At 51.7% G+C, this 22,750-nt stretch overlaps 1 protein-coding gene across 1 annotated transcript; it reads left to right on the top strand.

The window, feature by feature from the left end:
• Nucleotides 1–13,491: 13,491 nt before the first annotated feature.
• On the top strand, nucleotides 13,492–20,895 carry SPRR4 (small proline rich protein 4). Its single transcript, XM_089301645.1, has 2 exons — nucleotides 13,492–13,594; nucleotides 18,612–20,895. The coding sequence occupies exons 1-2, from the start codon at nucleotides 13,558–13,560 to the stop codon at nucleotides 18,833–18,835; spliced, it is 261 nt and encodes an 86-aa protein (XP_089157771.1). The 5' UTR covers nucleotides 13,492–13,557; the 3' UTR covers nucleotides 18,836–20,895.
• Nucleotides 20,896–22,750: the final 1,855 nt, after the last annotated feature.

Raw genomic sequence — 22,750 nt, 5'->3', positions numbered from 1 at the left:
GCTGATGGGTCAAAAAGAGTTGAAGATAGGGCCTTAAAGATTCCCCATCAAGGAAAGGGGAGGCCAAAATATTTTCAAGCTGAGCAAGTGTGTAATCAGAAAACATTAAATGCAAACATGCACACAGATCTGCCAGTCCTGTAACCAAAATCACAGCGCCAATCATTTCTCCAGCTGGGGATTCTCCTGAGCTATTTTGAGCCCGCCCCTACTTTTCATTCTCTTAATTCCTGGGAAATTGAGCAATAATTCAGATACACAGACAATACAAATGCTTCAACAACTCACCCTCATCCCTTTCCACCAGGTCTTAATCTTACAAAAAGTCCACAAACTGGGGCATTGGAAACTTCTCTCCTATACCTACCTCCCCATTCATGTCTGTGAGCTCCAAGGAGCTGCTAAGAACCAACATAAAGTCCCAAAGGAAGGCAAAGAAGAAAATAATATAAACTAAGTCTGGATTATCTCTAACATATACTATAGACCCCAGAAAATGCAAAATTGCCTGAAAAGCAAAGCTTTCAGAATGCGTGGTTTCTTCTTCCTCTGTCACACCTCCTTGTGTGCCTTTGAGCTGTCCTCTACCCATCCATCCAACCACGCAGACAACATGCCTCCATCCATCTACCATGTATCAGTGAACTCTTATTTTTAATTAATTAATTAACTATCTATGTAAAAGGTAGAGTGACAGAGAAGGGAGAGAGAGAGAGGGAGGGAGGGAGGGGAGGAGGGAGGGGGAGAGAGAGAGAGAGAGAGACAGAGAGAGATCTCAGGCAAAGCCAGGATCCGGGAACTCCATCCTGGTCTCCCACCTGTGTGGCGGGCTTCTACTTTCTTCCCAGGTACATTATCAGCGAGCTAGATCTGCAGGGGAGCAGGCAGGACTCAAATCGGCACTCAGATATGGCATGCCAGGGTCATGTGGGGCAGTTTAACCCACTGCACCACAACACCAGCCCCTCAATGTACCCTTTTCCTTTTTTAAGATTTATTTATTTATTTGGAAGGCAGAGTTAGAGAAAGAGAGGGAGAGATGGAGAGACAGAGAGAGAGAGAGATCATCCATCCACTGGTTTACTCCCCAAATGCCTGCAACAGTTAGGGCTTGGCCAGACTGAAGCCAGGAGCCTGGAGCTTCATTCCAGTCTGCAACATGGGTAGCACGGGCCCAAGGACTTTGGAGCAGCGGGCTTTGAACCAGTGCTTATATGGGAAGCTAGTGTCACAAGGCAGTGGCTTAACCCACTATGTCACACACTGGCCCCCTCGATGCTCTCTTGTTAGGTACTCTCCTCACATTTGTCTGCAATGTGCTGGCGACTGTGAAGATACCTAAACCCAGCACAGGACTCTGGGCCGCCTGGAGGAGGATTGATTGACAGTGGAGGACAGGAGGATTGGTTAGGCAGGGAGCAGAGCAATCCAGACCCAGGTACAGGTGTTCTGAGGCAGGGCCAGTCCTGTATCTAAGCCCTGGCACAGGGTGATAGGAAACCATGGCCATCCCTGCAGAAAGCCACAGAAAGCTAAGAAGATGGATCCAGCTTTGCAGGCTATGTCTCACAACCCTTTTCCCTGGAGTGTTGCATTCAACCGAAACACTAGGCTGATGTTCAAAGAAAGCATTGCAAAGTCACGTGAACTTGAACTAAACTCCTAGGAATGATGTAAGCGCTTACCCATGCTCAGATTGCTCATTCAATGGAGTCTCCAAGCATCTCCTCTCCCTGGATTTCTCTCAAACAAGCTCAAGCAAGCTCTTACCCCCTCTCTCCTTACCCTCCCTGGCTCAGCAACTTAATGTAGCATTCACCTCCACTCTCTGGGCTGCTATAATTCTCTCCTCTACTCATTATCATAATCTGCATGTGTGCACGTGCACCTGTGCCAGTAGAGTGAGCAAGGAGCAATCTACTGAAGCAGTTAATCTTGAAGCAGTTAATCTTGCATATTTGTGTGTTATTGCCGCCATACTGTCTTTGGAGTTCAGAACTACCCTTTTTGTTTGTTTGTTTGTTTGAGATTTATTTATTTATTTGAAAGGCAGAATTACAGAGAGGCAGAGGAAGAGAGAGAGAGAAAAGTCTTTCATTCGCTGGTTCACTCTCCAGATGGCCACAACAGCCAGAGCTGTGCTGATTTGAAGCCAGGAGCCAGGAGCTTCTGCCTGGTCTCCCATGCAGATGCAGGGGCCCACGGACTTGGGCCATCTTTCACTGCTTTCCCAGGCCATAGCAGAGAGCTGGATCAGAAGTGGAGCAGCCAGGACTCTAACCAGCACCCATAAGGGATGCCGGCACCACAGGCTTTACCCCCTATGCCACAGCGCCGGCCCCGACTACCCTTCTTTAGCTATGTGTCCTGGAGCAAATGGCGCAAGTTTCCCAGGTGTCACTTTCGTCATCTGTGCAGTGGGGAGCACTGCCCCTCGGAGACGGGGGGTGGCTGGTCAGTGAGGCAGTGGGAATAGAGTGGCATACGTGGCCCATCCAGCACGCCCAGCAGTGAGCACTGGATCCACCTTAGCTTCTGCGTCCTTCCAGAGCAGTGTGCCTGCGGGCAGCACCCTCCGTGCCCCTCCCCTGCCTGCTATCCCCACTCTAGTCGGGGAGCAGTGGCTCAGAGTTCTTGCTAGAAGGTGGGAGAGCTGGGATTCAAACTTGGGACGTTTGACTCTAATCTGTGTTCTTTATAATGGGTGAGCATTCCTGCCCTGCTTGTGACTATGAGAAGCATGAAGCCTGGATCCAGTCCTTATAGAATTTACCACCCACTGGTCCCTGGGGAAGGCAAAGCCAGGCACGTTCACAGGCACAAACTCACACTCATTCACATGTGCATACACACTCAGGAATGTTCACACACTCACGCCTATTCCACACACAGATTGGTTCACAAAATAACGTCTACAATTTTATTAACACTGAGCATTGACAGCAGTGAGCTTGCTGTGGCTTGCACCAGCCTCCTGGTTTCTCCACGGTATGAAGGACTGAGCACGCAGCCAGAGAAACAACAGGGCATGGTGGGCAGTGGAGTTGGTGTGGCACTACGAAAGTGTGCTCAGGGCCAGCTCTGTGGCATAGTGGGTAAAGCCACCATCTGCAGTGCCGGCATCCCATATGGGCACCAGTTCAAGACCTGGTTGCTCCATTCCAATCCAGCTCTCTGTATGGCCTGGGAAAGCAGTGGAAGATGGTCCAAGTGCTTGGGCCCTACACCTATGTGAGGGACCTGGAAGAAGCTCCTGGCTCCTGGCTCCTGGCTTCGGATCAGCGCAGCTCCAGCCGTTGCGGCCAACTGGGGAGTGAACCATTGGATGGAAGACCTCTCTCTTTCTTTCTCTCTCTCTCTCTCTTTCTCTGCTTCTGCCACTCTGTATCTCTGACTTTCAAATAAGTAAAAATAAAAATAAATCTTAAAAAAAGAAAGTATGCTCAATGTTTTAATGATGCTTTCAGCGACAGCCATGCAGACCTGTGTGTGTCTGCTGAACCACAGCCCTGTGCACACTTCCTCTCACACTCATGTATGCACACATGCACACACACATGCACACACAGTCATTTTCACGCTGGTGCACGACTCAGAGGAGCAATCCTGGCCTCTGTCCTCATGACCCAGTGCTGGTCCTCTTGCTTTTCCCCAGCCCTCTGCCTTCAGTGAGGGCTCAGATCTGATGCTCAGGGTCTGACAGGCATGTACCTTCCTCAGAGAAGGAAAAAATAATTATAGATGTGCATGTATTTTTCCCAAATAGAGAAATTCTCTGGCAGTTGGCGTGGGGATGTACAGGAAAGGGAACTCCCACAGGTCATCTTGGCGTCTAATAGAGCTGGGTTCTAATCCTCTCTCCTCCTTAGGTAACCTTGGCCCACTTGCTACCCTTTTCTCAGCTGTGAAATGAGAAGTGAACGATGTGAAATGAACAATAACTCACACTTCAGGGTCTGAAGTTGAAGCTCAAGCGAGTGTCTGACAAGTGCTGGCACCCTACCCTTGCCTGACCCCCACTCTCCACAAGCTCCCAAGGAAAGTGAGGGCACGCCCCCGACCCTGCTAGGTCTACAGCCCACTGTGGCCACGGGCCCCAGGGGCAGGGGATTCTGCAGAGGAGCTTCAGTTCCGAGCAGCCAGGAATCCTCTGGAGGGAGCCCTGCCTGTGGGTGCAACCGGGTTTCATGGGCTCCACCTTCTCCTGCAGGTTGGTACCTGTGCCCAGGGTGCCTGGCCTTCCTCAGGGAATCACGAAGATGCAGAGAGCTTGGCTGACGCTCCGCCGGGCTGAAGCTCCTCCCAAGTCACTCCGCTGCCATCCAGCTTGGCCTGTGGTGTGTGGGCATCCATTGTTCTCTGGAGTTCCTGCTCACACGCAGGGAGCAGTCAGGTTTGCTCCCAGACTTCTGACCCCTGGCATTTAGCCCCCTCTTCAGGAGTTTCCGGGACACCTGTCAGGAATTACGTCATGGCCATTTCCATTCCACTCGGCAGTAAAATTGAAAGGGCATCCCTTTCTCTGTCCTGGGGGCTCCAGGCAGCTTTGACTCAGGCCTCCTCTGCCCCCAGGGGCTGATGATTGACAGGACCAGGACGCTCACCCCCAGTGGACTGCAGAGGCACTCTAATGCCAAGTGAAGAGCCAGGGGCAGCGTGTGAGTGGCCCGAGCTTCTGTCTTGGCTTTTTCCTGGCTTTTCCCTGTGGGATGCTGGGCAAGCCCATTCTTTCCCTAGGCATCCCCACCTATGCATGACAATGTGGGGCTTTGCTGCATTATCTCTCAGCTTCCCTCCGGTCTGGCTCAATACGAGGTGACTCACTGTAATCTTCTTGGAATGGCTTATTCTCCTAACTGACAGCCACAGAAACCCCAACAGAGGGGAGCTGGGCGGGCATGGGGGAGGCCACCCAGGTGCTCCTTCATGGAGAAGGGAAAGGCTTAGGGAGAGCCTGAGACTGCATCTCAAGTGTTCTCACACTTAAGACTAACTTCCCCTCCTCCCGCCAGGGAACCAACACACACAGCAGTGTAGGAGCAGTTCACACACACACACACACAGCGTGGGAGCAGTTACACACACGCACACACACACATACACAGCATGGGAGTAATTACAGACATGCAGTGTGGGAGCAGTTACACACACACACAGCATGGGAGCAGTTACACACACACATGCACACACACACACTGCGTGGGAGCAGTTACACACACACGCACAGTGTGTTGCTGCTATTAGCAGTACTATGTCCTGTACTAGGGCCTCTGAATATTATTCTTTACTATCATATACTTTTTTATCTTTCAGGTAAAGAAAGGGGGACCCAAAAAGGCCATAAACTCTGCCCAAGACCTTACAGCCAGTGTCTGAAGAGCTGGGATTCAAATATAAGTCTATGAGGACACAGAAAGACCAACACCGCATGGTTTCACCTGTATGCGACACCCAAACAGTCCAATTCAAAGAAGAGGGCAGAATAATGGTTCCTAGGGCCTGGCAGCCTGAACAGGGAAGATGTTGATCAAAAGGCCCCACATTTCAGGTAGCTAGCTAGGAGGAATGTTCAGGAAACCTATGGGACAACGTGGTGACTGCGGCTGACAACAATGGGTTGTATGCTTGAGAATCACTAAGAGAGTAGATTTTGAGTGTTTTCATCACGCAAAATGATATGAGGTAGTGCATACATTAGCTAGCACCAGTTAATCATTGGGCAATGTACACATGTTTTAAAACATCATATTGTACGTGATAAGTAAATACAACTTTTATTTGTCACTTAAAATTATTTTTAAAGAAATGAAAAATGTCCACATTAGAGAAATGATTTTTGCAAGTTTTATGTAAATCTCAAATTATTCCAAAACTTAAAAATTCATCCAAAAATATACAGGTCTGCCTGTCTTTCTGTGCAAACCCGTCCTCTTGACTACAGTCCCCCTAGGCTTAGGCTGAGGACTTCCAGGATAGGCAGAGCCAGGTTCTTCTCAGTTGCATTCACTGTAGTGTTTGGTGGAGGGAGAACTCTGGGTGACATCCAAGGGATGCGGAAGTGTGGGTGATAGCCTCTGTATAATTGGCCAGGAGCCCTTTTTCTTCCTTAAACTGGCAAGTGTGGGTGGGGCAGGTGCATGGACCAAAGCCCCTTGGAGGAGAGAGGTTGGGAGGTCAGGGTTCAAGGCTGGGCGACTGCAGTCAGCTATACGCTCTGCAAGTCTCCCTTGGCGATCCCTATTCCACTCTGCACTGGACTGGGACAGGAGGGCCGTCTTTGCTTTGGCTTCCCATGGGCAAAGTGTGTGTGTGCTTGTGTGTGACTGTACATGCGTGTTCATGGATGTGCATGTGCACACAGGTAGGCATACCTGCTGTTCTCTTCATGGATGCAGGAAAGTGCCACCAGCTACCATAACTTTTTCATGGTTTCCTGCAAGTATCCTGCCACGCCTTGTGTTATCACTGGGGTCTTATACAGGAAGAGCTATAAAATCAGTGCTGATTTCTTTATACTCTTTAGGACATTATTGGGGGCAGTTAATAGAATCGTGTTGGCTTTTCCATTGCAGGTGGCTTGTGGTTGCAGGGCAGGTGGATGGGCAAGGCAGGTAGTAGGAGAGTTGGGATCAGACAGGAGTGGCAGCCCTGTCAAAGGTAAGCCAAGGCCAGACACGAACTCCCGATCACCTGCAGGTGCCAAGCTCGGCTCACTCATGCAAGTCAGTTCAGGGCTGGTCACGGGCTCCCTGCACCTCTACACTGGGCCGGGAGGGGCTGTCTGCCTGGGGCTGGGAGCCTGGGGAATATTTTTATGTGAAGAAGAGCAGGAGCTGAGTAGTAATGAAAATAGGCTCTGTGAGAAATCCCATCGCCTTAAATAAGTCCCCTGGGGTTAGCAATGGGAACAATCCCTGAGACAGGATGTATGCGTCTTTAAGCTGATTCTTTCTAAAGACTCACTTCCACTTGGAGATCTCTTGCTGGCTGTGGCCTCCTTTTAAAGCTTGGCCTTGGAGCTAAAATAAAGCCAGAGCAGCCTTTGGATGGGACTTACAGGCTCAAGCATCACAAAGGAAAACGCACACAGACATTTACCTACCGACTGGTTGATGAATGCATTCTTAGCGAGGGCTGCACTGCGAGGGCGTCTTTCTGGCCAGCCTTTGTTCTCCCATCACACAGCAAGATCAGTTATCCTCACAACACAGGAGCACACCCAGGCATGCCCAGGCCTTCCACGAGTAGACCAGTCCTGCCCGGCTTCTCCCTGCCCTTTCAATCGCAATGCTTCTGTTTTGGTGCTGGAGTTCTTAAAGGAAAACAGTGGCAGGGATACCCCCCTCAAGCATTACCGTACCCAGACCTTTTGTGGACCCCAGGAGAGACCTGAATATCCGCCGGGCCTCCCTGAGTTCTGTTGAAGAGCAGCTGCACTTAGTTGGCCTGGAACCAAAACACGCTCTGTGGCAATCAGCTGGCGCCTGCTACCTGTTTATTCCCCAAACACACAGCTTGGCACCTAGAGGCTCTTACAGGAGCGCTGATGAGGGACATACAGCTCGAGCTACTGGGCAGCTACTGGGCAGCTCACAGCAGGTGTTCCCACACCAGCCTGGGGCTGCTGCTTTCCCTCCATCAGGGCCAGCTCTGCGCACCCCAGATGTCTGCTCAGAAAACCCTCCACGTGCACTCCATCATCACTGCTGTTCACTCACCCTCTGACCTGGCCTGCTGCACACCTGCGCCAGAAGGCACCGTCCAGAGGCAGAGAGCCTATGCTCTGGGGGAGAAGCGGTGTGAGTCAGGAGGAAGTTCCGTCTTGGAATCCGACAACCTGGGTCTGAATTCTGGCCCAGCCACTGGTCAGCTGCACAACACAGGGCCAGCCACTTACCCCCCCTGGCTTTCAGTCTTCTCACTCCCTCAACAGGTTGTGTTTCTCCTCCAGAGAGAGCACGTCAGTGCACAGGGCCTTGCATTTGTGTGGTAGCTGTCCGGGAAGCCACTGCCCCAGAGCCCCCGCCCTGTGTTGGAGTGGACTCTGATGAACTCAACTTCCCCGCTTCCAGCCCCACGCACAGTCCCAAATCAGCCCATCCACTCCCAGCCTTACTGCCACCTGTAATCGGCAGAGGAACCCTAGACAGATCCGGGGAAGTGCCAGGCCCTTTCTCTAAGAGAATGTGGTCTAGCTGGAGAGGCCAAGGGAGTGGGAGGAAGACCAGTGAAGGGCTCTGTGGCCTTAGAGGAGGTGAAGGGACCCCCAAGGCTGCAGCTGGGTCTGGGGGTCTCAGGTTCTGGGCGTCTGCAACCACAGTCAGGGAAGTAACACCACTCTGCTGCACTGGCTTGGTAAGCACAGCAGGTGGCGCTGTGCCCCAACCACATGGAGGGCTCACCCAATGTGGTTTGGCCCAAAGTCCTGTGGTCAGAATTAGGAAAAAGTTTACATAGCTGCTCAACCACAGGCATAAAGTCATTCATAAGAAAACATCAATTGCCCACAAACAGATGGTCTCTGTCAGTTACCATGCAAGCCCAGGCTGACTCCTATTCCCTCCTCTTCCCTCTCCTCCAACCCCCACTCTGCACACACATACACACACACACACACATGCACCTGTGGGCACATATACACACATAGTAGCCACTGTCTCAGCTACCACCTGCACACAGTGGACTTCTCATTTCTTTGTCTTTAGGCTAGTGTCGAGTGGAAATTTCTCCTTGGGAGAAAGAGGCCGATTCTTGTGTATCCCAATGTATCTGTCAGGAGAGATCAAGTGAGGCTTCCGTAGCCAATGAGCCTCAGACCTCAGTGCCTGAAGCAGGCTGGCTTCTCACTTTGCCCGCCTGTCCACCGAGGGTCAGCTGCAGACCACTGTGTGCTAAGTAGACTCTGGGAACCCGGCTGATGGAGCAGCCTCCATCTGGAAAATGACAAAGGGGAGAGAGAGCACAGCAAACAGTGGCTTTACAAGTTTACGTTCCGTGGGCAAAGCAAGTCACCTGGCCAGGTTGCCATCTCCCCCGGGGTAAGGCAGAGCAACTCCCGGAGAAGAGGGACAGAGGCAGAAAACGAGCTATGAGCAAGGCTTCAGGGTTTCCCACCCTGGTACAGAGGTTTGGAATTATTCGGACTTTTGTTGCCTTCCTCGGAACTATGAGTATCCTCCCACACAACCCAGCCCACGTCTACCAACGCCCATAGGTAAGGACTGGACGGCGCTGAGGAGGCAGAGGGAACCAAGCCTCTGCCAAGCCTGCTGAGGGAGACAGGCACAGGTGAAAAGGAGGTGCACCAGAGGCAGCTTGCCGTGAGCCGGCACCCGGAGGGGCAAAGGCACCGGAGATGAGAGGCCGGGGCTGGGCCGGCCGCTGCCCTGCGCTGCCAGAGACCATCCCCTGATGACACACCCTCTGCACTGACCCTGTGTTTGCCAGTTTTGGACACGTGTTCACTGTGTACCCTCCTGGACCAGGCACTGTGCTACACGCAGGAGCCAAGGGAAAGCCGGGAGAGTTCCTGTTCCCCGGGTTCTCGCAGGTGACACGGGGAGTGGTCCAGGGGTCTGTGGCACCCGTGCCAGGCTGGGTGGTTCAGGCTGGGTGGGCAGGTGGTTCACTCCGAATGGGAAGGGCTGATTCCTGAGGGGCTGAGAGGACCCGTCAGGCAGAGATTCAGGGCAGAGGGAGGGCCTTGTTGGCAGGGAAAGGGATGGTGCTATTGGAAACGAAAGCTGAAAGTAATTCAGCACGGCTCATGTCTGGAACACTGAGCATGTGCACAGCGAGAAGAACGGAGCAGGGATGGCTGGGCAGAGGCGAGGTGGGAGGCGTCTCAGAGAGGGGCCCGCACGTGCAGGACCTTGGAAACCAAGGCAAGAATTGTGGCTTGGCCGGCGCCGCGGCTCACTAGGCTAATCCTCCACCTAGCGGCGCCAGCACACTGGGTTCTAGTCCCGGTCGGGGCGCCGGATTCTGTCCCGGTTGCCCCTCTTCCAGGTCAGCTCTCTGCTGTGGCCAGGGAGTGCAATGGAGGATGGCCCAAGTACCTGGGCTCTGCACCCCATGGGAGACCAGGATAAGTACCTGGCTCCTGCCATCGGATCAGCGCGGTGCGCCGGCCGCAGCAGCCATTGGAGAGTGAACCAACGGCAAAAGGAAGACCTTTCTCTCTGTCTCTCTCTCTCACTGTCCACTCTGCCTGTCAAAAAAAAAGCATTGTGGCTCTACCCCGGGGCCTGTGGGAGCCCCTGAAGGGTCGGCATGGAGGGATGTGGCCACTGTGGTGACGAGGTGTTGTCCTGTCTCTCCCCTTCTCATCCAGCCTGGGAGCGGCAGATGTGACCAGTGGTGCGCTTGTGTGTCAGGCTGCAGAGTGTGTGCCAGGCCAGTCGCTAGGCCGCAGGGGGCTGCTCAGAGCTCCGTGAGCCCTGCCCCTGACTTGAGGCCTGGTCATCCCAAGGCCCTGCCTGAGGCTGATTCTGGTAGCCCTTGTTTGCTGCCTCCCGTAGCCATTTTCCCGAGGATGGCCTCGGTGGACAGGCCATGTCTCAGAGGACAGGACGCCAAGTGGACAGTCTGGTCTTGCTTGTCGTCGCTGCTGCTCTGTGTGTTTGACCTGATTCTCTATCCCAGCCACCATCACGACGGCCCCTTTCTCAGGCCTGAAGAACAACCTGGGCTCCATGCACCCCCTCCCCAGAGACAGTGCCGGAGAGGGCAGTGGACCCTGCCCCAACCGCTTCTGGAAAGGAAGGGGCTGCTCTGGCTGGACACTGGCTGAGCTCAGGTGGCAGGTGACAAAACAACTTCCGTCAGGCAGCTGAATTTTCTGTGCACCTCCTTGAAAAATTCAGTTTCAGCAATGAACCTTGCTGGGTCGGTATACCAAGATATGAAATTAAGAGAAACCTTAAAACGATTATAATAATTTGTATCCATGTCTAATAAATTGCAATTAAAATAAATAAAATCAAGAAGGAAAAATCCAGCCCGTGGAGTACACATCTTAGGGGCATCTACAGGGGTCATTCTTCTCTTTTATGCTCTTAATTCCTCGCTCCCTCCAACTCTCTCACCCTTGGCACATGGTCAGGCTCCTGACCCTGCAGCACCCTCCAGCGAAACCTGATCACCCAGATCTGTCCTTAGCAAGGATCATGTTGGGTCATAAGCCCCAACGCCTCCTATCCCTGATGCTTCCTCTTAGTAATCTTCCAGCCACTGACCCCGCACCCACCCCTCCACTCCTTGGCTATAAATTCCAGCTGCTCACGCTATATTTGAAGGTGAGTAGAAGTCTTTCCCCCATTGCAAAATCCCAAACCACTGGTTCCTGTGCCTAACCCAAAGGTCCCAAACACAACCGCCTTTCCTGTGCTTCAACACCGGGAATGACAATCACAGGTAACTCCTACGATAAAAAAAAAAAAAAAAAAAAAAAACCAAGTTAAACATTTAACAACACTTGTCTAGCTTATATGACACACTTCTTGAGACAGTGCATTATTTTTTTGTTTTAGACCCTTAGTTCATGTCCCCGGGGGGCTTTATTGATCATATCGCACCAGGATCTGCTTTTCAAGATTAGCCAGAAAGCCAGCCAGCCTGCAGTCAGTGGTTCAGGCCTGCAACAGCCGCTTCGTCGGTTGTGCCATGAGCCGCCAGTGAAGCAGCTGGCTTGTTGGCTTGTTTCGTAGTTAGGTAGTTACCTACTGGCCCCTTCCATCTCACCTGCACACTCACTCACTCACTCACTCGCTCACTCAGCAGCCTCCTTGAGTAACTGGACCTCCCAGTTACTAACCGGTCTATCAGTTGGCCAATGCCGGTTTGTACCAGGGTTTGCGTTCTCTTCTGAACACTTCCTGCTCTTAGGCAGTCTGGACTTGTGTGGGTACAAGGAACCCCCAGCCCACCACACGCACACACACACAGTAAACTTCCAGGCATCTTTTGGAGCACATCTTTCAGAAAGCATTGAGAAGGGCATTACATACAGTGGAAACATGGTATTTAAGATGATTCCTGAGGACTGCATTTCACTGGGCGACTTAAGACAGGGAGTTGCGGGGCAGGTTTTGGAAACAGCAGCACTCTTTTTGGTCTGGGGTTGTGTCAAGCAGTGATGTGAGCTAAGGTAGGAGTTACAGGCTTGCCACGGTGTGTAAGTGGCTCGCTTCCCCTCTGTTTTCTTTAAGTGTGTGGTGAGCTCTCACTCCTAAGTCCTCACCCAGGCTACCTGCACACCTGCGGCCACGCCTCCCTCTCGGAGCAGGTTCCCTTAATCAGTTAGGACGCCCTCTCTGGTTGATGCTGAACTCAGCCTCATTTTCAATTCATCACTAATCCCACAAGAATCAGCCAGACATCTGCAGACCATTAGCATTTGATGGGGACTTCCGGAATAGTCCCCACCAGTCTCCCATGTTGGAGAACAGGAAAATCGAGGGAACAAACAGGGAAGTTGAGGGATGTGCCAAGATCTCACGGCCAGCAGGGAGCGCTATCAGCAGAGCTAATTCCCTCGGCCTCAGCTCCTTCCCTGCAGGTCTCCCTACAACTGCGTGGGTCAGAGGAAGGAGTGCCTGGGGCTCCAGCTGCACTGGACCACCAGGAGGCAGGGCCTGGCGGCCTTCCAGAGCCAGCGGCTTGGCCTCTCACCCCGTCCCAGCGTCCACCGTGTGGATGTCTGGTTGGAAGCAGCCTCTCACCCTGTATAAAGCTCCTGAAACTTCCAGAGCTCTCCTAGAAATTACCCAAAAGTGCGGGGAGAAAATGGAAGCTTCTAGAAACTCATCTCCTCACTCTTCTGTTTCCGTGGACCTACTTTTAATACTATCACACGGACACCCAGCATTAATGCGTGGCCATCGTACTCGCAAGCAGCTAAATCTGAGAGTGACACCAGTCATGTAGCCCGTGGAGTCCCCAAACAAGATCACATGGTCTTCCTAAGTAGCATCTTCTAAAGGGCTTGTTGACAGATTGTTAAGTAATTACTCGAAACTAAAATGTTCTCAGCCTTGACTGCTTATTAAGTACCAACGAGAAAATAAGCTAGAATAGCTGTGACGTGATTGTGATTTTAAAAATGCGATGCCTGTCGGTCAGTTGCACTGGACAGGCAGCTAAAAATGAGGGGGCCCCAGCAGCCCCAAACCTCCACAGCCCTCCTGTCCAAAAAGACCCTCACAACTAACTCCGCATGCTCCTTTTTGTCTTTCCTTGTTTCGAGCTTGGAAATAGCACCACACACGCGTTTCCTCTGTCCTCAAAGGAAGCCGCCCACAACCCATCTCTTCCCCACAGCTGAGAGACAGGACTGTATCTGCGTCTCCACAGCGGGGTCTGTGCTCCCAGGTCACCCCATTGTTGGCTCACAGGGCGGGGTCGGGGTTTCTCAGCCACTGAGTCACCTCCAGAAATGCGTCTCGCCTGGGTGCTCCCCTCCCTGATGCAGTCACAGGCACACACCTGTCCTCAGGTGCCTGCTCCCTCAGTCGGGAAGATGCGGAGCCTGACTGCCTGATTTCAACACCTGTGAAGATGCAGGAGCCAAGACTGCCCGGGCGGCTGGCCCCTGGTGAGGCTGCCTGGTGGGGGGTGGGGCAAGGACCGCAGAGGTGCCCATTCCACATGGCTACTCGGGGCCAGCCCGCCCTACAGGGCTTGTTTATGTAGGGTGATGTGAGGGGTGCCAGGGAGTCTCTGCTCCTCTGAAAGAATGGTCCACTGGCCCAGCCAGTTGGGGGAATGTGGAGCCGGCCATTACAGATCTCAAAGGTTTGGGCCACCTCTCCCTTCAGGGTGCTGGATGCAGCCATCTCCAGAGCCCCAGGTTTCTCATCTATAAAATGTGTAACACAATGAACTCTCTTCATAGAGTGCCCTCAACACTGTGTGAAGAGATGCTTTGAAAGAGCACCTTTCACTGGCAGCACTAGGGGAGGGGACAGCCACGGCCCCACGGTGCTGGGGAGGAAGACAGGAGGGAGACAGGGACGAGAGGTGGAGACGCCCAGAATCAGGACCCGAATCTGTCCTCACTGGGGCCTCTGCCACAAGTTCCCGGGCACTCCGTCCCTGCAGCCAGCTGGGCACAGCTGTAAAGTCGGGAGCACCGACTCTGACAGTGACCTCTGCCTGAGCTTGGGCGAGGCAGCTCCTCATTCCAAGTCTGTTTCCTTCTCTATAAAACTGGGATATTGTGGCAAACAGGGAAGTCAGGTGGAGCACTTTTTTTTTTTTTTTTTTTTGACAGGCAGAGTGGATAGTGAGAGAGAGACAGAGAGAAAGGTCTTCCTTTGCCGTGGTTCACCCTCCAATGGCCGGCGCACCGCGCTGATCCGAAGCCAGGAGCCAGGTGGTTCACCCTCCAATGGCCGCTGCGGCCCGCGCTGCGGCCGGCGCACCGCGCTGATCCGAAGCCAGGAGCCAGGTGCTTCTCCTGGTCTCCCATGGGGTGCAGGGCCCAAGCACTTGGGCCATCCTCCACTGCCTTCCTGGGCCATAGCAGAGAGCTGGCCTGGAAGAGGAGCAACCGGGAGAGAAACTGGCGACCCGACCAGGACTAGAACCTGGTGTGCCGGCGCCGCAAGGCGGAGGATTTGCCTAGTGAGCCGCGGCGCCGGCCAGGTGGAGAGCTTTGAAAGGTGGAATGTGCTGGATGTCTATGAAGTCATCTGGGTCTTGGCAGATGCGACCGCCTCACACAGCCGTGTTTGCGTCTCTATCCCGTGCACGTCGGAATTACCCTCCTAGGTGGTGGCTGTGTTCTAAGCCAGGTTTCATCAAGGGACAACATCCTCTAAGACTAGGCACGAGTTGTTTGTGGATAGATGAAGGGGCAAAGGATCACACTGGGGGAAAGAAGGACTAAAATTGAGTCTGGAGAAGGCATGTGGGATGGAGCTGTCCATGCATTCACACTCTCAGACAACACACACACATGCACACACGCCTTCCAGGTGCTCTACCTGACAACATACTTGAAGCCTGTCTCACTGCCTACTTCCCTGGTTGAGGGTATCGGCATGAGCACAGGGAGAAAGAGGGTGGAAGTGAGAGGTACAGGTGGACAGGAGGTTGGAGATGCAGTGCAGAACCCAGAAGCTGGAACCCAGGATACAGTATACTTAAGATTCATAGGCTTGTGAGTAGGATGTGGGAGATGCCCGGCCTGGGGGGCGGGGGATGGAGGGGAATTAAAGAAATGGTTGGCATTTAAGTAAGGCTGATGCTGAAAAATGAGCTGTGCATGGTCCACATGGGACAGAAAGCTCAGGGAAGGTTATTAGTCCTGGTCTCCACACCCAGGGGCAGTCGTGTGTCCACAGCAGAGATGCTGGCCACTGTGATGTAGCACAAAGGAGCTCTGAGCCAGGGCCCCTAGCCAGCTCCACCCCCGCTGGCTGCCTGCTGCTAGCAGGTTCTTCAACAAGTTGGGGCCTCGTTGTCCACCTGCAGGACCAGCCCTGCACTCTGCTCCAGAGCCGCTATGAGGACTAAATGACGCACGCGGTTTGAACCTGCATTAAGAAGGGCTTTGAGGTACTCCTGTCATTTCTCGGCTAGTCCAACTCTTCTCAGATAAGGACAGATGTGAGCACAACATTGGGCAGCACCTGAGGTCTGGGGCAGTGGGTCAAAGATGCATCAGCTCCCCAGAGCAGGTCTGCCTTTCTCCAACCCAGGAGCTCAGACGCCACCAAGAGGGCCAGGGCTGTGCCAACCTTGGAATACACCCCAGAGCAGGGTTGCTAGGTGCAGCAAAATAGAGTCTGCCCAGTTAAATTTGGATTTAGATAAATAGCAAGTAATATCAGTATAAGTGTGCCTGATTCAATATTTGCTGTCTTTAAAAATTTATTCACTTGAAAGGCAGAGTGAATAAAGAAACACAGAAAGAAAGACAAAGGCATCTTCCATCCCCTGGTTCACTACCCAAATAGCCACAAAAACCAGGGCTGGATGAGACTTAAGCCAGGAGCCAGGCACTCCAATCAGGTCTCCCATAAGGGTGTGGCAGGGACCCAAGAACTTGGGCCATCACCTGCTACCTTCCCAGGCACATGAACAGGAAACTGGATTGAAAGTCGAGTCTCAACCCAGCACTCTGATGTGACTTAACCCACCGTGCCACCATGCTGGCCCCTCATTCAATATTTAGGACATATTTGGAATTTTAAAAATTGTATTGTTTACCTGAAATTCAAATTTAATTGGATGTCCTATACTTTTGGAGTTCAGCCTACTGCAGAGACTAAATTCAATTGCACCTTGTTTGATCACTACTAATTCCTCCAGTATCCTGACTGCTGATGGCAGGTGGGGCACAGCACTCCTGTGTGCTGGGGCACCCTTCCCATCTGCTGTGCACCTATGGAAGCCTCATGGAACACTGTGGGAGTGGCCCCTGGACAAGGAAGCGCAGACGGAGGTGTTGGGGAAAGGACTGGGGGCAGGAGGCACCCGCGCTGGGCACTGACTTCTCCCCATGTGACGACCGAGAATGTGGATCCTTGGAGTCCCCCAGATCTGAGCTCAGAGCTGCTTACTCCTAATGCGATCGTCTCAGCCTCTGACTCTCACTGGGGAAGTGCTAACATTGGAGTGTGCCTAGAGAAGCTTCCAAGATAAAGCGAAATACTGGACGTGAGGGTGGGCTCTGTGCAAGGCACGCGGTGAGTGCGAGCTCAGTAAGGGGCAGCAAAGGCAAGGTCCATGATTGTGCCAGAGTGGCTCCAAACCCCATCTTCTGCCTCTGGGTCCTTCTTCCTTTGCAACTCCTCCTCTGTGAATAGCTCAACTTTAAGAAGATCTTGAGCCGGCGCCGCGGCTCACTAGGCTAATCCTCTACCTTGCGGCGCCGGCACACCAGGTTCTAGTCCCGGTCGGGGCGCCGGATTCTGTCCCGGTTGCCCCTCTTCCAGGCCAGCCCTCTGCTGTGGCCAGGGAGTGCAGTGGAGGATGGCCCAAGTGCTTGGGCCCTGCACCCGCATGGGAGACCAGGATAAGTACCTGGCTCCTGCCATTGGATCAGCGTGGTGCACCGGCCGCAGCGCGTGGGCCACAGCAGCCATTGGAGGATGAACCACGGCAAAGGAAGACCTTTCTCTCTGTCTCTCTCTCTCACTGTCCACTCTGCCTGTCAAAAAAAAAAGAAAGAAGATCTTGAATGCTTGAGGTTGGACAAATACCTTCACTGGGTTACATCAGCTCAGGTACAAGGACCAAGAGGGCTGGGAGCACCTGGTGGGTGGTTTGCACCTAAACAGGCCAGGAAAGCAGGTCCCCATGGGTAGGATGTGCAGGTGGGAGAAGTGGGTGAGGAATTACCTGGGAGGTGGTAATCAGACCCACACCAAGGGCCCGGGGCAAGCTGGGGGCCCTTATAAGGGTTCCAGGAGTGGTTGCCACAGACCTACACTCACCCTGCTCTTCCGGGGCCCAGCTCACCAGCACTGGTAAGCGAGGACACCTCTCTTCTCCTGGAATCTGTTGTGCTCCCTCCTTCTCCTTGAACTGCCTGAAGCCACTAAGCCAAGTTCCTTTTTCTGTTCTTGGGTAATCAAGGAACTGCCAAAGCCTCCTGACAATGGAACTGCCACACTATGGTTACTTAAGAAATTCAGTCTCCATTTCACACCATTGCTAGGTACAACTTATTTCCTCATTCCGGGTTGGAATTGTTGGCAAGGGGACTTTTCCCACTGAAGAGGGAGGAGATACTTAGAGCTGGCTGGGCCCCCTCTGAAGCTTTCTCATGCTACATTCTGTTTTTCATGTTGGAGTGATATGGGAAATAGAACCCAAAACTCTGCATCCCTAGGAACTTGTCTCTCCAGCCCCACTCCTAACACATCACAACACTTCCCTCCAGGACAGACACTGCTCTCCTCCTCCTCCTCATGCCCTTCCAACCTTGACACGTTCATGTTTGCATTATCCAAGGCAGTCAGCCCACACGTACCATATCCACCAGCCTGGGGCACATGGCTTGACCTTGTAAAGATCCTGGGCTACTTTTTCAAATTAGTATTTGATAGGAACAGAGACAAAGACATAGACACTGGTTGAATCCAGAAAATCGTGATAGCCAGGGTGGGGTGAGGCAGATACAGGGGCTAGGGACACAATCCAGGTCTCCCAAATTGTTGGCAGGGACACGGCTGCTCTCACAGCTGCCTTCCAGAGTCTTCATTAGAAGGGACTGTGGTCAGAAGCTGGAGCTGGGAACTGAACCTAAGTACTCCGATGTAGGACATGGGCGTCTCCGCTACTAAGCTGAACATCTGCGTCTGTGGGCTTTTTGTTTTTAATCCTTAACGTGACTTCATTTCCTGGTAAGATGACAAGTAAATTATGCATTCAGTTAGGTCGGGCATCCATGGGAGGATGGAGGGAGACAGGAAATCAGAAGATGTGTAGATGAGAGGAAGCTCCCCATGGGTGTGTGCGGATCAATCCATTGTTCAGTCAGAGGCTGCCTCTCACATATTATATCCTTGCCTGTTGGAGGAAAACAGGCCCGTAGGATTCAGAAAGGAGGAGATCTAGAGTCCTTCTCATGCTCTCTCTCTCTGTGGGTTTTCCTGCAGGTTCACCTGTTTCTGGAGCAATGCCTTCCCAGAAGGCCCAGCAGCAGCAGGTGAAGCAGCCTTGTCAGTCACCCCCTGTAAAAGGTCAGGACAGCTGTGCACCCAAGACCAAGGACCCCTGTGCTCCCCAGGCCAAGAAGCAGTGCCCCCACAGGGGCCCAGCCACTCCAGCCCCGCAGAAGGGCCCCTCCGCCCAGCATGCCCCCAAGAGTAAGCAGAAGTAAGAATGGACTGAGGCTACCACCGGCTTACCATCCAGGCTGCTTTCTTCCTCCAGCGCCAGGATTTTCCATCCTCTGCCACCTCCTCCTAGCTAGGATTCAATAAAGCATTCTAGGCATTTCGTGTGAATGAATCCCTCATAACACACAGCCCCTTTGCACCGAGGCTCGTGTTTGTGCCGGGAGAGGAATAGCGTGTTCATTCCTGTTTCTCCTTTACAGAAAGCAAAGTGACACCAAAACACAAAGAGATGGTTCAACTTCTCTGGTCTTTATTTTTAAAGAGTTATTTATTTATTTGAAAGGCAGAGTTACAGAGAGAGACAGAGAGAGAAGGGTCTTCCATCTGTTGGTTCATTCCCCAAATGGCTGCCATAGCCGGGGTAGGGCCAAGCTGAGGCCAGGAGCCAGGACCTTCATGCGGGTCTCCCACATGTGTGCAGGGACTCAAGCACTTGAGCCATCTTCAGCTGCTTTCCCAGGCACATTGTTAGGGAACTTGATCAGAAGTGAAGCAGCTGGGAATTGGCCCAGCGCTCATATGGGATGCCTATGTCACAGGTGCTGCTACACCAGGATGTCAGCCCCTCAGCTTCTTTATTAACCAAAAGGAAACTTAAAAGCTCTCTCCCTCCCCCTATTGATTCCAAAGTATAAAAATTCTTGGACTACTCCAAAATTCCCCTACAAAACCCAAAACACACCACAATCAAGCAACACCAATTTACTTTTCTCCAAATGCACCATTCAATTTTGATGCTTCTGTGTTTTGGTTCTTACTATTCCTAGAATATCAGTTCTCTAACTTGTTACCTAGAACATCCTCTACATTCTAAAAGTTTGGTCCAGGTATTTCCATGAAACTTCACTTAACCCTTTAGAAAGCACCAATGCCTCTCATAAACTCTCGTAACAGTTTATACACATTGTATTATTAATAAAATTGCCATGATTATTTTATGAATTAAGCCTATAATTATTTTTGCATTATAACTTACTTTTGTGTGCTTAATTCCTCTGTTAAATTATGAGCCCTTGAAACATAGATGTCTTATTGCTCTCATCATTCCGGAATGCACAATGACTGGCTTTTAAACAATGCAGAAGAAAGAACTCCTGCTTCCGAGTGGAGCATGACAGCTTGTGGCAGCAGCCTACTGTACATTTGCACTGAGTTATAAGTTGTCTGTACCCTCCTGGGCACTCTGAGACTCCAGAGAGAACCACAGAGAGATATGCTAAAATATTTTACCTTGGGATAAGGTATGGATTCTGGACATGAAGAGAACAACAGAAACCTCGATTTCCCACTGTGGAGAATCCTTTCCTGCTGGAACAGGAAAACAAAGGGAGTTGTGGGTGCTCTGAGGAATTTTAACCATGTACCTGATTTTCTACTCTAAAAATTTCCTGTCGGGTGGGCATTTAGCCTGGCCTCACTCCCAATTGCTGCTTCCTGCTAATGAGCCTATTGGGAGACAGCAGGTGATGATTCGAGTGCTTGGGTCCCTGCCACCTACGTGGGAGACCTGGATGGAGTTCACAGCTCCCAGCTGCAGCCTGGTCCAGCTCTGACAATTGTGGGCATTTGAGAAACGAACCAGCAAACTGGGAGCTCTCTGTCTCTCTGCCTTTTAAGTAAAAACAAAATAAGTAGAAATTTAAAAAGAAAACAAAACATCGAACTCCCATTTGATCCAGCAATCTCAACTATTGGGTATATATCTGACGGAAATAAAATTAATGTGAAGAGGGCCAGCGTGGTGGCTACCAGGCTTATCCTCCATCAGTGATGCTGGAATCCCATGTGGGCCCTGCTAGATGTCCCGGCTGCTCCTCTTCTGATCCAGCTCTCTCGTACGGCCTGGGAGGACAGTAGAAGATGGCCCAAGTCCTTGGGCCCTGCGCCTGCTTGGGAGACCTGAAGGAGGCTCCTGGCTCCTGGCTTCAGATCAGCTCAGCTCCAGCCACTGCAGCCATCTGAGGAGTGAACCAGCAGAAGGAAGACCTTTCTCTCTGTCTCTGTCTCTGTGTAACTCTATCTCTCAAGTAAACTTTTTAAAAATAAGTTAATGTGAAGAGGTATCCTCACTCCCATGTTTATTGCAACACTACTCATGATAGCCAAGATGTGGAATCACCTAAATGTCCACCAACAGACAAAAAGACATTAAAAAGTGGTATATAAACACAATGGAACATTACTCAACCTTAAAAAGGAAGGAAAACCTGTCATTTGTGACATTCAACATGGATGGACCTGGAGAAAATTCTGTTAAATGAAAGGAGTCAGGCACAGGGGGAAATACCCCATGTTCTTACACATATGGCATCCGAAAGAGTTGACCTCATAGAAGCTGAGAGTACAATGGTGGTTACCAGAGGCTGGGGTGGTGATGGGGAATGGGGAGATGCTGGTCAAAGCAGATATAGTTACAGTTAGATGGGCCAGCTATTTCAAAGTGTGTCCAGAAAAGGTGAATGCATAGAGACAAAGTGGAAAGCTGGCTCAGGTGAGGGTTGGAGGAGGCAGATAAAGATGGGAGCAGGAAGTGACTTCTGGTGGTCCTGGAGCTGCTTCTCCGTGTGAGGAAAATGTTCCGACACTGATCGTGGTGATGGTTGCCCAGCTCTGCAAACGAACTCAGACCCGTTAGAGGGAGCATTGGAAATGAATGCACTGGGTTTGGGCGTCAGGGGATGATACGTTGTCGGAAAGTGGCTAGGAAATAAACGGGGGGATTAGTGGAAGGTAAGGCTTATTTTAAGAAGGTCAATTACACAGACTCATCTCGGCCAACTCTCCATCTCCAGTGATAAGCATTGTGCACCTCACCCTGGACAGAAGAGGGGGGACGTCCACAAATGGGAATCTGGGCCTTGCTCCCAGACAGGGCAGGCGAGGGCAGAGGACGCTTTCTGTGTCTGTTGATTCAGCTAACGAGGTACATTTTGGAACGTCAAATCCCTATTCTGCACTCTGCCCCTCTGCCCCCGGGCTTCTATGCGATCCAAAATAAATTGTATTTTCCAAAATCACTTAAAACCCATAGTTGTCTCTTCTATTTAGGTTTTCTGGTTACTTCAGTCAGAAATTAGTCCTGGAATGTGACCTTATTTCTTCTGTATTTTCTGGGTTTTGCTCATACCCCAAACACATGTATTTTGCTTATTAGGAACTCACTAGATCCATCCCCATGAGGGCTGAGAGGGTACAAGACCCACAGAAATGCACTAGCCCAAAAGAATTCATGGATCCACCTAATTTTAGATGAGGAAGAAGGTATCCAACCCAACCCCTGCTTTTATGGATAAGGAGGGAGGTTACAGCTCTGTTCAGTGGCAGAGCAGGACCAGAATCCAGGTCTCCTCTGTCCCAGGCCAGAGCTCTCCCCAGGTTGAGAAACAAACAATGATTATATATTAGCATGGATTCTTGAGCCAGAGAAAAAAAAAAACCCACATAGCCACCTTCCAGGCAAAGGAGTGTCCTTAGTGAAAGCTTTGGCGGTTAACTTCCTGGCTGCTAGTGCTAAGATCGATCAATTAGTAAGCACGTGCTGTATGTAGCTACTTTCTAGATAGTATCACCAATTCCCACAAAAACACCGAACATAATTCTTCTTAAAACATCACTGCTCAGGCCAGCACTGTGGCATTGCACGTAAAGCCACCACCTGCAATGCCGGCATCCCATATGGGCGCTGGTTCAAGTCCTAGCTGCTCTACTTCTGATCCAGCTCTCTACTGTGGCCTGGGAAAGCAGTAGGAGATGGCCCAAGTGCTTGGGCCCCTGCAACCACATGGGAGACCCGGAGGAAGCTCCGGGCTCCTGGCTTCGAATTGACGCAGCTCTGGCTGTTGTGACCAATTGGGAAGTAAACCAGTGGATGGAAGACCTCTCTCTCTCTGCTTCTC

The sequence above is a fragment of the Oryctolagus cuniculus genome, chromosome 7 (assembly GCF_051225735.1).
Source record: "Oryctolagus cuniculus isolate XC-2025 breed Fujian yellow rabbit chromosome 7, ASM5122573v1, whole genome shotgun sequence".
NCBI lineage: Eukaryota > Metazoa > Chordata > Mammalia > Lagomorpha > Leporidae > Oryctolagus > Oryctolagus cuniculus.
The sequence above is the reverse complement of the archived record's forward strand: the minus strand, read 5'-3'. Positions and strand labels throughout refer to the sequence as shown.